Source organism: Canis aureus, chromosome 24, assembly GCF_053574225.1.
Source record: "Canis aureus isolate CA01 chromosome 24, VMU_Caureus_v.1.0, whole genome shotgun sequence".
NCBI classification, from domain to species: domain Eukaryota; kingdom Metazoa; phylum Chordata; class Mammalia; order Carnivora; family Canidae; genus Canis; species Canis aureus.
In genome coordinates, this window is record NC_135634.1 from 33,512,494 (window position 1) to 33,528,774 (window position 16,281).

Sequence of the window (16,281 nt, forward strand, 5' to 3'; positions counted from 1 at the left end):
TCACGTGTGTGCGCGCGCGTGCAGAAGCAGCGCGTTAAGCAGAAAGAAAAATCACCGGGAGCAAGGGACATGAATTAAAGAAAGTGCCAGAAACAGCTACAAAGAAACAGGAAACTTTCCTCCCCTTGGAGGCCTAATACACGCAAGCTTAAACTTTTCAATTTCCGAAGCCCCTAGAGGCACTGCCTTGTCACCCGTAAGCCCCAACGGGGATGATGGCAGAGGCCCGTGGTGGGGAAGGGGCGACTTAGGGGTGAGGGTGTCTCCGAGGAAGCGGGGAGACAGAGAACTAAGAGGTCAGTGGGGGAGTGAGAACCTATTATTGGGGACGCGCATCCATGTGATGCGGGGTCCAGGGAGGAACTCGGATGGGGACGGGGGTTGGGGAGGGAAATGAGTGAGGGGTAAAGGGGTCTTGGGGGGAAAAAAATCGCAGGCCTCGGAGACAAGTAAGTGGAAAGGACGAGCGCCGCAGCCCGGAGCCGCCTGTGGCTCGCCCCCGCCTTCCCTTTTGCGCAGAATCCTCCCCTTGGCTGCAGCAGCGCGCTGCCCCCACTGGCCCGGCGCGCCGTGATCGATCGCAGGCTGCGTCAGAATGCTCCCCGCGTATAAATAGGGGTGGCAGGACCGCGCCGAGCCGCACACAGCCATCCACCTTCCCCTCTCCCTCTCTCCCCTTTCTTCTCTCTCCGTAGGCCCCCCCACCTCCGCTGCGAGCCGGAGGGCCTCCGACCGCCACCATGAGTTCCTTCAGCTACGAGCCGTACTACTCGACCTCCTACAAGCGGCGCTACGTGGAGACGCCCCGGGTGCACATCTCCAGCGTGCGCAGCGGCTACAGCACCGCGCGCTCCGCTTACTCCAGCTACTCCGCGCCGGTCTCCTCCTCGCTGTCCGTGCGCCGCAGCTACTCCTCCAGCTCCGGCTCCTTGATGCCCAGTCTCGAGAACCTCGACCTGAGCCAGGTAGCCGCCATCAGCAACGACCTCAAGTCGATCCGCACCCAGGAGAAGGCGCAGCTGCAGGACCTCAACGACCGCTTCGCCAGCTTCATCGAGCGCGTGCACGAGCTGGAGCAGCAGAACAAGGTGCTGGAAGCCGAGCTGCTGGTGCTGCGCCAGAAGCACTCCGAGCCCTCCCGCTTCCGGGCGCTGTACGAGCAGGAGATCCGCGACCTGCGCCTGGCGGCGGAAGACGCCACCAACGAGAAGCAGGCGCTCCAGGGCGAGCGCGAAGGGCTGGAGGAGACTTTGCGCAACCTGCAGGCGCGCTATGAAGAGGAGGTGCTGAGCCGCGAGGACGCCGAGGGCCGGCTGATGGAGGCGCGCAAGGGAGCCGACGAGGCCGCTCTCGCCCGCGCCGAGCTCGAGAAGCGCATCGACAGCCTGATGGACGAGATCGCCTTTCTGAAGAAAGTGCACGAAGAGGAGATCGCCGAGCTGCAGGCGCAGATCCAGTACGCGCAGATCTCCGTGGAGATGGACGTGTCCTCCAAGCCCGACCTCTCCGCCGCGCTCAAGGACATCCGCGCTCAGTACGAGAAGCTGGCTGCCAAGAACATGCAGAACGCCGAGGAGTGGTTCAAGAGCCGCTTCACCGTGCTGACCGAGAGCGCCGCCAAGAACACCGACGCGGTGCGCGCCGCCAAGGACGAGGTGTCCGAGAGCCGCCGCCTGCTCAAGGCCAAGACCCTGGAGATCGAAGCATGCCGGGGCATGAACGAGGCGCTGGAGAAGCAGCTGCAGGAGCTGGAGGACAAGCAGAACGCCGACATCAGTGCTATGCAGGTCTGGCACGGTGCACAACGCAGTGGGGGCGGGGAGGGAGCTGCGGGAGCAAGTGGTGGCGGGAGGGGAAGGGCGCGCCCGGAACGTGGAGACCACCGAGGAGGCCTCCGCAGGTAGCTAGGAGCCAGTAGAACTTGGCTCCCAGGGGACTGTGTGGGAGGGGTGGGGCACTTGGAGGGCGGGGGTGGGGGGTGGGGGCCCCACTGCAGTCCGAGGAGACGTGCCTGGTGCAGCTGTATCTAGCTCCGCATTAAAGCTGCCCAGCCCTGCCAGGGTAGGGTGGGGTGGGCGGAGGGGATGGGAGCTGGGCGTTGCCTCTGGCCTGTCTCTCTAACGTCCTTCACTAACCACAGGTCGCTTTGCCCTCCACATTGGACCATCAGCTTCATAATTACAGCACACAGCTCTCGTTAGTTCTGCAGGCTACCTGTGACCAAGCATGCTTGAGACTAGTTTTATCAACCACTCCTCGCCCTTAGGTAGACAGGAGTGCAGTCAAAATTGGAATAGGTAATGATGTTCACAAAAAGACATTTCTTTTCTAAGGATCTCCATTTTCTGGGAAGGAGAAAAAAATAATATTGATACATAGAAAATATTTTAGATACAATGACTGTCATTTTTCTTTTATAGCTAGCTACTTCCTACTCCTGTAAAGCAATGGAGTAATTTCTTCCACTTCACTTGCATAGTTAACTAATGAATGTGAAACAAAGTTTTTTTTTTTTAATCGACCAAAAATTTTTTGCAGGCATTTTATGATGATCATTAGACAGTAGCAATTAGAAGAAAACAAAGAAGAATATTTCTTCTATCAGGTTTTTAAATTATTTTTATTTTTATTTTTTATTTTTTTGGTTTTCATTTCATGCTTCCTGAGCTGGATTTTTTTTTTTTTTTAATACAAGGAAGGAAAGGTTAAAAAAGAGAAAAGACAGTTGTTTTAGGGGAGATCTTATCTAAGGAGTGCACTTTGGTTTTATGTAGGTTAGGCCTTTGCAGCTGTAATACACTAAAATGATAGCAGTTGGGACTTATGCCTGGATTTTTTTTTTTCTTTTTGGTCCTCCAACAGGACACAATCAACAAATTAGAAAATGAATTGAGAACCACAAAGAGTGAAATGGCACGGTACCTTAAAGAATACCAAGACTTGCTCAATGTGAAGATGGCTTTAGACATTGAGATTGCAGCTTACAGGTAAAAACAGTGGGCTGGTAGCAGCCATTGTGGTTTAGGAAGAAAATCAGGTTTCATTTATATTGAGTCAGAAGCCTTTAAGAATAGTCCTTTGAAATAACTGTTTGCATTTTGGCTTTTTCCAAGAAGGTATTTAGACAAATAGGGAAGAATTTGACCCTGTGATATTAATGAATTCTATTCCTAGTTTCTTGTTACATTTTAAATGGAATAGACAGGACTATTTTGTTTGTTTTTCTGTTTCTTTTTCTTTTTTTCCTGATGGTAGGCACAATATCCCCAGTCATGAAGTTTTGATAATTCCCAGCCTTGCACCTGTTCCTGCTCTCCTTTGCCTTTAAGGGTGGTATTTAGGGGGAAGATGATGAGTGGTGGGCTGAGAGCAGGCAAGCAGTTCAACATATTTCCTGTGTTAGTGTTTATTAACCCATCCTCCCTTGCCTTCCCAGGAAACTCTTGGAAGGTGAGGAGACCCGACTCAGTTTCACCAGCGTGGGAAGCATAACCAGCGGCTACTCCCAGAGCTCTCAGGTCTTCGGCCGATCTGCCTATGGTGGGTTACAGACCAGCTCCTACTTGATGTCTGCTCGCTCCTTCCCTTCTTATTACACCAGCCACGTCCAGGAGGAACAGATCGAGGTGGAGGAGACCATCGAGGCTGCAAAGGCCGAGGAAGCCAAGGACGAACCCCCCTCTGAAGGAGAAGCTGAGGAGGAGGAAAAGGAGAAGGAAGAAGCTGCTGAAGAGGAAGGAGCTGAAGAGGAAGAAGGTATGGTAAAAAGGAAATCCCTACAAGGTCAAGAGCAATCAGGGCATAGATATTTGCTAGGAGACGGGTAGGAGAAATGAAGCCTTGCTTATGCCAAGGAAGTTTTATTCACATATGACTTTAGAATCATAAATAATACCTTCAATTGTTTGACAAGCCTTTTGTAAGTACCTACTTTCTCAAATTGGCTGTCCTCTCTGCTTAGCTTGGTAGCTTTTTGGAAGGTAACATTTCAAAATTTTCTCCTCCTGCTGTCTTTTTATTCTCATTACACATTAAAAAAAAATCTATTTGACCCAGCAGTTTGGTGGCCTTAAGAACAGAAATATTTTTTATAATAATTCTTTGCTCTTTGGCTTTTTTCTAAGAAGGAGCTATTGAGTTCAGGGGCCAGCATTGTCAATCACATGTGTGTTGGGAGATGGAGCTAGGAAGTTTGGGTGAAGCTGACATTTGAAGTACCACACAAAACCTTAGCAGAAATGTTTTGAATGACTTGCCCTGGACTTGCAGTTTGTACATTGTCTTTTTATGTTAAAGCTGCCAAGGAAGAATCCGAGGAGGCAAAGGAGGAAGAGGAAGGAGGTGAAGGCGAAGAAGGAGAAGAAACCAAAGAAGCTGAAGAGGAGGAGAAAAAAGATGAAGGTGCTGGGGAGGAGCAAGCAACTAAAAAGAAAGATTGAGCCCCTCTGTCCTTAATCCTTCCAGGAAGAATTCTCCCGAAATCAGGTCAACCCCATCACCAACCAACCAGTTGAGTTCCAGATACTATATGAATTAAGAAGTCAATATATGTATAATTCTGAGATGACTTAGGTTGGACATTCAATGTTGTGCTATGACTTTTCTCCTTATGCAGAGTATCTGTTTGCTTGCAGAGTGGCTTCCTGGCTTGCTGCCAGCCTGTGCATGGTCCACGCTTATGAGTTCAGGATCTATGGCAATGTGAATAATTCAGATGTTTACAATAAAAAAAAACATGAATAAATGAATTCACTAATGTTAATGTTAAACTCCATGGTAAAAATAGTCCTTTGAACCTTTGGTGGTTAGAAATTAAAGACCTCGAATCATGTGCAATAAATAGTAAATAAAGTTATACTGAATGACATTTCTTGCTGTGGTTGTGGACTTAATTAAAATATCTTAAGGCACCAATATAAGCCAAGTGGACTATCGACCTCCAAGTTTTTTTTTAAGTCCTAAATTTTAACAATTACAATGCACTTTTCCCACTAATTGGTAATTCGGAGGGATACAGTTAGGTCATGACCATTCATGAAATTGCTCCCCTCAGAAATTTTGCTGATAATAAACGAGTAAATAGGAGTCTCTGGGATTCTTCTTTTATAATTAGCAATATCCTCTGTCCCATGAAATGTACTTTATAATGTTGGGAATGGTTTTCTTGGAGGCAATGCTGTAATATGATAAATAGACCTCTTGTGGTAAATAGGTAATTTAATAATTAATGCAATGTGTATAGAATATGAATCCCACCCATCCATTACTATAACCATACTATTTTAATATTTTCTGAATATCATGGGCAGAAGTGGAAACCCAAACAACTGACATAATCAGAAAGAAATTTTTCCCATGTATAACCTTGGATGGACACAGTACGAATATCAAAGATTACTTGCCATTGCAAACATGTTGCCTGCAATCCTGACCTCATGATTCAGTGTGTTAATAGCCTGATTACGTTGCCTCAAAGTAAACATTTGATGCCACCCATTTTAAAGTTTTTAAAACACTACGGATATAGATAATGAAATTGTTATTGGTTAGTAAAGGGAGGAGGTTATATACCTGTATGTTGCATTGCCATTGCTCTGCATGTCTTTACTGGGAAATAATTGGATTTCAGTGATAGCTCTAACTGGTTGGACATTGCATCAAACACATGCCCCATTCATCCTCCCTGTTCACTGTCAAGTCATGAAAGCTCTTGCACTTGCGCTTGATGTGGAATGTAGATGAAATTACTGATTATCTGCTCTTCTGCTTTTGTTCTTACACAATTGCTTTGTCAGCTAATTTCATTTAGTATTTGTTCTTTAGACAACTTTCAAAAGTCAACGAATTTAACCTGAGAACAAAGTCATCTCCATTTAAGTTTATCTGATTCTTCATACGGCCTATTTCTGTTTAAATAAATGTCACCACACAAATAGGTAAAATAATTTATTTGTCATGATGCTATGGATTTGAACTATGAAGATTCTTAGTATATTGGCTTCTGTAAAGACTAGGAGTCGCCTCAGAAACCAAGCTTTTTACATTTATGTTCATTAAATATGGGATGCTACACATGATAAATCTAAGACAGGTGTGAATTACATGTAAAAAAAAAGTAACTTTAGCTAAATGGAAATGGTTGGTTTCAGAATTACTTGAAGTAAGAACACTGTACCATATTCTATCCTGTGTGCCATAATAAAATATTAAAAAACCTAAGCTAAATGGATTTGAAGTCTTTAAAAACATTTCCTTAAATCCGGTACCTGGGTCAGTACCTCCATCTCTTCTGCTTCCCCCAAAACTCCAGTTCTCTTTCAGTATTCCCTCTCCCAGTTAATGACATCACTCCCCAGTTATCCAATTCTGCAAAACAGAGACTGGGCATGACATCGTGCCTCCCATTTCCTCTCCCCAAGCCCTCTGGTCTAATCTAACCAAGTTTTACTGATATTATTTCCTATATATCTCGAATCTACCCATCCACACCTCTCCATTTACCCTGACACCACCCTAGGTGTGTAATCCCAGTGTCTACTTGTGTCTTTCTTTGATCAGCACCCTACAGTAAGCCATTCTTTAAAAAGGAAATTTTGGTCATGTCATCCCTTTGATTAAAACTCTCCAATATTTTCCCATTTCTTCTAAGATGAAAATCAAGATATTTAAAGTGATCTTGAAGGACTGTATAGATCTGACCCCAACCTCCTTCTCTGACCTCATCCTCGGTGTATCCCTTTGCCCCTTACTTCTAGTGCTTCAATCACCCTGGCCCTCTGTTCTTCCACCTGTCACCGGGTTTTTGCTGATTTCTCCATCTGATGCACTCTTCTTTCCTTCCCTCATTCTTGCCCAATTGAGGTTCAGTTGGTATTCTCTTGGAGAAGCCTTTCCTTACTGGGCCAAATTCCTCTACTAATTGTGTTCTTAAGACTACATAGACTTTGCAGACTTTTACACACTTGTAATCTGCATCTGTTTCCATGATCATTTTATAAATGTCTGCATTCCCTGCCATAGTGTGATCTTCAGAAGCATGGTAATCAGACTCCTTGCTCACCATTTTATCCTAAGCATTTAGCATTGTTCCTACCATAATAGAACACAAAGAAATACTGAGTTAATAACTTCTTGACAGGGTAGCATGCCTAGAAAGCCAAGAGTATTCCATTCATCAGTCCCACTCCCAGTTCCAACACCTTGTGGAAAGAGCAGGGGTCCAAAAATTACCTGTTCATTCTGGATTCTGGTGTTTTTGTTTTGAAGCCCTGGCTATGTCCGCATCCCCACCTCCACTCCAGCCTCAATTGTTTTAGCTGCATGTAGGTTCAACAGTTGATATGTCAGATCCTTTCTAGATTTGTGATTCAAAATTCCTGAAAAACTTGGGGAAGTTCAGGCTAAATGGCTTAATGGGAAACATACAATATAACTATTATGCCCACACTAAAACCCATCACTTAAAGGGAGATGCTCAACTTAGTGTAAAGATTCATTCCTAGCATTAAATTGGTAGGCAATCAATCTGGTTATTTTTTTTCCCCACATGGAGATTTTAATGCTGTCAGAATAGTTGTGTCCCAGGCACTGACCTAAGTGCATTATATATATTAACTCATCAAGTCCTTTCTATGTCGATGTTCTCAGTCCAGTATGATTATCATCCCCATTATACGATGAGAGAGCTAAGATTAGGTAAGTTGACCAAGGTCACACAGCTAGTTTGTGGAAGGGCTGGGATTCAAACTTCATAGTCAGCTCTAAAGTCCATGCTCTTGGGATCCCTGGGTGGCACAGCGGTTTGGCGCAATCCTGGAGACCCGGGATCGAATCCCACATCGGGTTCCCGGTGCATGGAGCCTGCTTCTCCCTCTGCCTGTGTCTCTGCCTCTCTCTCTCTCTCTCTCTCTCTCTCTGTGACTATCATAAATAAATAAAAATAAAAAAAAAATAAAGTCCATGCTCTTAACCAGTACTGCCTCTCCTTTGCAGTCAGGTTGGGATGCATCCTTGTGGAATCAGAGCAGATCTTCATAGGCATGTGTTGTGATGGTGCCCTCGGAATTTGCACATAGTTATTAGAATTTTCACAGTGCAATTCTTGTAGTGGTCAAGGGACACATTTGTACTTTTAATGTCCCCCTGTAGTTCCTTAGGATGTTCAAGCTTTTCTTTAATTCCTTTGATTAGTTATGTCCATATTTTAATTTCTCTGCTTAACTATAAGCTGTTGGAAGGCAGGGGCCAAATTTTGTAAGCAGATATAAATTTGAAGTTTTTCTTCAACGATCCTCAACTTTTAGGGATGTTGATTCTAATGGTGTTATTCTTCTATTTGGTCATAGCTTTCTAGTTTTGTTCATATTCCACTGGCTATTGTTTTTTTCTATTTCTGCTCTTCCTCGTCTTTATCCTCCTTCCCCTTTCCCCTCCCTCTTGCATGTTTTCTTGTAGTAAGCTATTCCAAATCATTTTGGGAAGCAGATAAAGGTTGACTAAGTAAATAAACGCCTTGGTTTCCGTCTACAACATCCAACCAGGTGCCTTGCATTTAGTAGGCATCTTAATAAACATTTCTAGAATGGCAAAGGTTTAATGTTTATGAGAACTTTCCATAAATATGGCCAGGACAAAGAATTTCTTCTTTCCCTCTTGGCAACAGAGTGTGAGATATCAGAATTGGTCAAGCCATAACTCATGCTTGAAAGGGGTTCCTGTGAATAATTCTGGGTATTTTACTCTTTGGAAAGTGTCCAGCAGAATGGAGTGGAGTGAATTACACAAACTATACATAGGAGCCATTTTCAGTTAAGGTCTTCTAGAAAATTCTCAGTGAACATCTTATGTGAGAGCCAGAAAGTCAAAAGGTAAAGCATCATGAGAAAAAAGAAAATTTCATCATCCCCAGAATGTAACTATCCGTACCCTTTTAATCCTTCTTCGATGTATTTAACTGGTTTAATTAATTAATTATGGAGGGTTTAAAAACATAATATAACAGCCCCATTCAAAACACATTTAAAATGGAAAAAATAACATTTCCTCCAAACACCATTATTTTCATTTATATATTATTTTTTAGTCCTTGCTTCTTTCTATCTATCTATCTATCTATCTATCTATCATCTATCTATCTATTTATTTATTTATTAAGGATTTTACTTATTTATTCATGAGAGAGAGAGAGAGGCAGAGACACAGACAGAGGGAGAAGCAGGCTCCATGCAGGGAGCCCGATGCAGGACTCGATCCCAGGACCCCAGGATCACGCCCTGGGCCAAAGGCAGGTGCCAAACCACTGAGCCACCCAGAAATCCCCCCCTTACTTCTATTTATGCATATTTAGGCGTAGCTTATCTTACATTTCACTCATATTAATGATGTGACAGGCCATGTTCTAAGTATAAGGAGTAAGACAGACAATATCCCTACTTTCTGGGACCTCAGTGGGATATGTGTGTGCATAAACAGATAATAGATAAGTAAATTAGTTAATAAATAGGTGACATTGGATTCGAGTCAGACATGCAATGATCTGGGGAAAGAGTGTTCCAGGTAGAGGGAACAGCAAGTGCAAAAGCTTGGCTCGTTTGAACCCAGAAAAATGTCTTCAGCTCATTGCTGAGTATTAAGAATGAGACAGAGTGAAAGACAGGGCAAAGGCCAGATTATGCAGGGGCCTACCAACCAAGGAGTTTCAATTTTATTCCTTGTGCAATAAGAAATTTTTGAAGGGGTTAAACAGGGAAGGGTGGCATGATTTGATTTCTGCTTTATGAGGACCACTCTGGCTCCTGCATAGAGAATGGATCTTAGGAAAGCAAGAATCAAAGCAGAGTGGCTAACTAAAACGCTGTTTTAGTACAGATGGGAGAAGATGGTATGATGACTTAGCAGAAGACATTAGTAGTAGACACGGCATGATGCGAGAAGATTTAAGAGGTTCTTGAGGTAATATTTTAATGACGACAGAGTGAATGCACGGAGAGGGAAAGCAGCAAACAGTACCTTATTTTTGATAACTACATAATATTCATCAAATTCATGCGCAGTAAGTATTATCTATTGATTTTTGTGTAACAAATTACTCCAAAACTTAGTGGCTTAAAACAATCCCGATCACCCATTATTTCTTAGTTTCTGCAGATTAGAAGTTTAGAAGTGGCTCTGTTGGGATGTTCTGATTCTAGGTCTCCAGTGGGGTTGAAGTTAGATGTTGGCTGAGCTTACTGTTATCTGAAGGCTTATGTAGGCCAGTCTACTTCAAGGTGGTTCACTGACTTGGCTGGCAATTTCTGCTCCATGTGGGTCTTTCTGTGGGAGTTACTTGAGGATCCTCACAAATGTGGCAGCTGGCCTCCCCTAGAGCAAGGCTTCTAAGAAACCAAGGCAGAAGTTGCTATGTCTTTTGTGACCTAGCCTTGAAAGTCACACACCATGATTTCCACTATATTCTTTTCAATCACAGAGATCAGCCTTCCTGATTCAGTGGGAAAGGGAACAGAAAAGGAAATAAACATCAAGAGATGAAGATCACTGGAGATTACCACAAGATAGTGGGCATGTGATGATTTCTTTTGTGAACAATTCTCCATTCAAGAGATTCTGAAACAATTCCAGGTTCAAAAATTCCTCTTTTCTCATCAGAGTACTCATCCTTAATTGATCAGATGTCCTAATTTAAGTTTAAAAATATGTTCATGAAAATTATAGACAGCTTGGCAATGAATGTCTTTATCAATGGATTTCTTCATGTTTGTCCTATTGAAGTATTTCTTCAGTAATTCCCCTGTAAGGATTATGTGTTAAAAAGGTATTATGCACATATGAATAACTCCTGATATGTATCCCCATATTATTTTTCTATCAAGCTTGGTTGCTATACTTCAAGGCCCTAGCTATCTTGTATGAATTCATGTGAAATGAAATATGTATTATTTCAGTTAATTGGGATACATATGGTGGCAGCTAATACATGACTTATGGTAGGTTGTGACAGGAAAATAAAAGTGTTCTTGTTTTGTGAGCTGGTCAAGCCAGTTGACCTCAGATTTTTTTTTTTAATATTTAGATTCTGATATAGGACACACGTAATTTTAAATGAGACATTTTCAATAAATAAAAGTTATGTTGGTTACAGCTAATCTTAAATATGAAGTGGCTTTAGAAAAAAAAACTCAGGCTGTAGATGAGACTCCGGTTTCTTGTAGCTATTAAAGACATTTTCATTTCTGCATCAACATTAATCCTTTTGCTCTTAGCTAAATGCCATTCTTTCCATCTATAACCACCTACATCTGTATAATTTCATATAGAGTACAGGCCATGTCTTGATATGATCACTAAAAAACAAAGAAACAAAAGAAAACAAAATGCTAGCAGGACTTCCATGCAGTAAAACAAATATTCCTTTGTTGCTCTGTATCTCTTCTATTACTAAAGACAGAACCCCATATTAAAACTCTCTTCGACTTTTACCTAATCATCTCTTGTTTGAGAGGAAGGAATGATCTACTCATTCTGAGCTATTAATTTATTTCTAATTATTTATTGAATGGAATAAATCACCTTTTTATCTCAGAGGTTAAAATACACACAGGCACAGGCACGCACCCGTTAGAGTGAACCTCTGGCTTTCTCCTTTCCCTCCTCCACCCAGGCACGCTCACGAAAAGCCTCTGTGTGAAAGAGAATCTCAACTGTAAGCCACAAATCATTCACACAGTTTAAGACAGAAGAATTGGTGTCAGACATGTGAAATCCGAGGGCGATTTTGAGGCGAGAATGAAATGCACCACCTTCCCCGCACAGAGATGCCACCTTTGTCAGTTGGCCCCGGGACTGGCTGGGTTCTGAGGATGAGGAGTCCCGGGAATGCTGCATTTAGTGCGAGACCGTGCGTGCAGCCATGCCCTGAGAGTGTGAACCAAATGTCCAAAAGGCTTTAGTGGCTTTAGTAGCCCCCCCCCCCCCCCACCAATTCCTTCTGGTCCCACTAAAGAGTAGACATTAGAAGAGGGCCAGGGTGCCTCCCGAGAGAGCTCCAGCCACCCAGAACCTCCCCGAAATCTCCAGAAATTGGGAGTGGAGGCTGACTGCAGCTTCCACAGCACTGCGACACTTTTCTCGGGGTGACACCCAGTCCTTAAACAAAGGGCCCCTCCCCATGCAAGGCAATCCACTGGGTGTATTTGGAGGAGAGGTGGGGGAGAGGGTGTTCTTGGCGCACCCACTCCTCGTTTATTATTCTGAGATGGGGTGAGGCAGATGCCTCTTGGTTCAAGTCTCGGAAGCCAGGAGGCTTTGCAGCCTGCACCTCTTCCTTGCCCGCTGGCAAAACACCACTTCGCCCAAACTCAGGAATCACTTAAGCAAGACGAGTGGGGCAGTACTTCCTTTTCGCCCAATGGCAGGGCGTCCTCCCTGAGCCGCTGAAGGTCTAACTGCAGGTTCAGGATCTTTCCTCCCCGTCTGCCCGGGACCAGCTAGATGCTCCGCGGACTCTGCGCTCCCCTGCCCTGGCCCCGCGGTGCGGCGGGAAGAGCGCGAAGCCGGCGTGTTTCTAGACAGAACCGAGAGCACAGGATGGCGTTTTTAGAATCACGCTGAAAATAGGTGGCATTGTCATCCTTTTTAAAATAATGTGAACAATAAACCTCTGTAGCCTGTTAGAATCCAATGAGCCGAGATGCAAGTCTTTGGAAGATCAAAATGCTCTTTAAAAAGGCCAGATATCACTTTTTTCCCCCCTGGAAGCCGCCCCTTGGGGTCGCCTCGGCGCCACCTGACTCCCTCTGGTCGCTGCTGGCCGCGGCTCTATTGCTTTTCTTTTTTTCTTCCCCTCCCTCCCCGCCCCCGTCTCCCCTGGAGAGACCCAGAGCACGGGGTTGGGCCGGGGGTGGGCCAAGCTGGGGGCGCTTAACCAGCTGCTTCCATCCGCGCAGGTGATGCGCAGGGCGCGGAGCTGCCTCCCGGAGCCGGAGCGGGCGCGGCGCGGGGACCCGGTGCGCCCCCCCACCACCCCCAAAGGGCGATCTCCGCAAAAGTGCGGCTGCGGCAAATTCTCCAGCGGCTGGGACCCCCCCCCGCCCCCACCCCACCCCGCACATGGCCAAGTTCCAAGACTTAAAATGCTTCGGAGCAGATTGGGTGACACATTTTCGGCAGGAAGCCCAGTCATTTGCGGATGGGGCGAGGAAGGGAAGGGGGCGGGGTGGGGGGGGCTCGGAATCCTCCTTTGTTCGATCCTCCTGCGGGTCGCCGCGCCCGGAGCACACGCCAGGAAGGTCCCCAGCTGCTCTGCGCCCACTGCGGTCCCGGGCCGGGCCCGCTCGGCGCCTCGCCAGAAAGGCAACCTCTCCGGAAACTTCTGTGGCGGGTCCTTCTCTGCAAGCCCCGGGGGGCGTCCCAGCCAGGGCGGGGGCGGCTCCGGGAGCCCGGGCTGGACCAGGCCAGGGAGGCAGCCGCAGTCGTACCAGGTTGTTCCTCTGCCCTCGGAGGCCTGGCCTGAAGCTTAAGCCGCTCAGCAATCGGATTTTAATGTAAAGAAACCAGACTCTGAGGCTTCGGTGGCGCTGCCGTGGGAGTGGGAGCTGGAGGGAGAAGGAGGCTCAGCCCAGGTGGGCTTGCAGCGACCTCCCGATTCCGTGGTTGGAGGGAGACCAGCTGCGTTTGCCTCACTGGGGTGCTCGTTACAAGAGCAGAGCCTTGGCCCCCACCCCCAAGCCTGTTAGGACCTAGAACCTGCATTTTCAGCAGAACTCAGGCGATGCAGGTGCGCATTAAGCATCAGAAGCCCTAGTAAAGAAAACAATCAGTTTAGATCTGCAGCTCACTCCCACTCCTGGGTGTGGAGAGGGGGAGGCGGAGAAAGTAGCAGGCCCTTCTGCAACAACAAAAGGGAGGCAAGAAGAGACTGCTTTCTGCCTTTGCGGCCTTCTCCCTTTGCCTGTCATAAGCTAAGCACGAGCCAAAGGCTAGTCATCAATTTCCAGTCTTTTCTTCTAAATATTCACCCGCGCCCTAGACAGTTTTGGTGGAGGAAATGTGTGGAATAGTGAGGGCCAGCACTCACTTCCACTTGGAGGCCTGCTGAGGTAAGGCCATTTGGTTCCTCCCTTTGTGATCCTGGGAGGCCATCATCCCTCAGACCCTTTGAGGCTGTCCAGGCTCTTGTGGGAAAACTTACATGGGAGAACCCAAGTGAGCATTACCAGTGTAATAATCTCTCGCTCTCTTCTGGAGGTAGGTGGTGGTTAGAAGACATGCACTAGGGCAGCCCGGATGGCTCAGAGGTTTAGCGCTGCCTTTGGCCCAGGGTGTGATCCTGGAGACCTGGATGGAGTCCCACATCAGGCTCCCTGCATGGAGCCTGCTTCTCCCTCTGCCTGTATCTCTGCCTCTCTCTCTCTCTCTCTCTCTGTGTCTCTCATGAATAAATAAATAAAATCTTAAAAAAAAAAAAGAAAGAAAACATGCACCAGAAATTTCTCTCAACCTTATATCTGTCCCAGGGCTTCCCCACTTCTTTAACCTGGCCTGGGATCAGTGCTGGTGTATGGGAGGCCCAATGGAAGGAAGAAGGCAAGTTGCACCAGAGGCCTCAAGGTCTCTGAGCCTATCTGCTGGGCCAGTCTTTGTCCTGGGGCTGGATGCCAGGTTCAGGGGCTCATTGTAGGCCATGTCTGCTGGTGAGGGTTACAGAAAGTTTATATCATTCATTCATTCAAAAATAATTTATAAGTAGCTTTCATAGGCCAGATACTGTCTTTCAGCCATGGGGGATGCAGCATTTACATTAAAAATGTCATGTTTCTTGGGACACCTAGATGGCTTGGTGGTTGAGTGTCTGCCTTCCGCTCAGGGCATGATCTTGGAGTCCTGGGATCCAGTCCCACATCAGGTTCCCCACCGAGAGACTACTTCTCCTTCTGCCTGTGTCTCTGCCTTTCTTTCTGTGTCTCTCATGAATAAATAAATAAAATCTTTAAAAAAAAAGTCCTGTTTTCATAGAGGCATCTGAGTTTTAAAAAAACATATGCTATCTCGGGTGATATGGGTAATATTGAAAAATGAAGTAAGGTAAGTAGGATAGAATTTGATCAGAGGGTGTGCTTTTATGCTGGTTGGTCAGGGAATATTTCTGTATTAAGATGGCATTGGTCAGAGACCTGAAACAAGTGAGAGAGAAAGCCATGCAGGTAGAGGGTGCCCTGAAGGAAGAGCCTGCTCAGTGTGTTAGAATAAGAATAAAGATGCCAAGGTGAGAAGTGGTGCAAGATGAGGTCAGAGAGGTAGTGGGTAGGGGAGGTAGGGCCTTGCAGGCTGGGTGAGGATTTGCCATTTTACTGTGTGGGAGATGGTAAACCATGGGAAGTCTATGGAGGGTTTCTAGTCAGAGCAGTGATATGGTGTGACTTGTATGTTAAGAGTCACTCTGGCCGTGTGTTGAAGATGCGTGGAGGGGACAAGCTTGGAGGTTATTGACAGTTGGTGAGTAATGATGATGATTTGTTCACGGATCATTGTGCTAGAAACAGTGGGTTGGGATAGAATTCTGCATAGATTTTTGAAAGTAGAGCCAGTAGATTTTACTGAAAGATAGGATATGGGAGAATGAGTGGAGTTAAGGATGATTCCAAAGTTTTTAATCTGAGAAACTGGGAGAATAGAGTTTTTCCTGAATGAAATGGGAGAAGATGCAGCAGGTTTTGGAGCGGGTGCAACATTAAGGGTAAGTTTTGTTGGTGTTATATTTGAAGTTCAATGCTTGAGGTGCAGATCTTGCTAGTGTTTTGAAGTTCTCCCTTTAAATACCATTAGCCCTTAAAGAAGGAGCTCCATGGAGTGCAAATTTCATAGAATGGTAGGATTCCAAAGTGAGAAGCTACCTAAGATATTTCTTGTTTTCCATACAAGGAAACAGATTCAAAAGAATAAAGTGACTTGCATGATGCAATCGGTTTTAGCAGAGCTGGAACTAGAGTCTAAGACTCCAGTGTATTTCTCTGTGCCATACGGTGCTGTCTTGTCAGAAATAATGTTGCTGTTATTCTTGTTCTTTTTTGATGGCCCAGATATTAGTAGATTGTGTTGTAGTCTTGTTTGGTTACAACAACACTGGTAAAACAGTGGACAAATTGGTACCATTTACCATGGGATTTTCTCTCCTTCTTCCTTTTCCTTCCTCTCTAGGATTTTTGACTTTGTTACTGATCATTTGATGTGTAGTACATGAAATAGTTCTATCAGGGGTCACCTATGGCCTTGGACATAAGTGTA

The 16,281-nt window shown here is 45.5% G+C and overlaps 1 protein-coding gene across 1 annotated transcript; it reads left to right on the forward strand.

Annotated features, from left to right (window-relative positions):
- Positions 1-569: 569 nt before the first annotated feature.
- NEFL (neurofilament light chain) lies at positions 570-6,219 on the forward strand. Its single transcript, XM_077868812.1, has 4 exons — positions 570-1,787; positions 2,863-2,987; positions 3,437-3,756; positions 4,297-6,219. The coding sequence occupies exons 1-4, from the start codon at positions 741-743 to the stop codon at positions 4,437-4,439; spliced, it is 1,635 nt and encodes a 544-aa protein (XP_077724938.1). The 5' UTR covers positions 570-740; the 3' UTR covers positions 4,440-6,219.
- Positions 6,220-16,281: the final 10,062 nt, after the last annotated feature.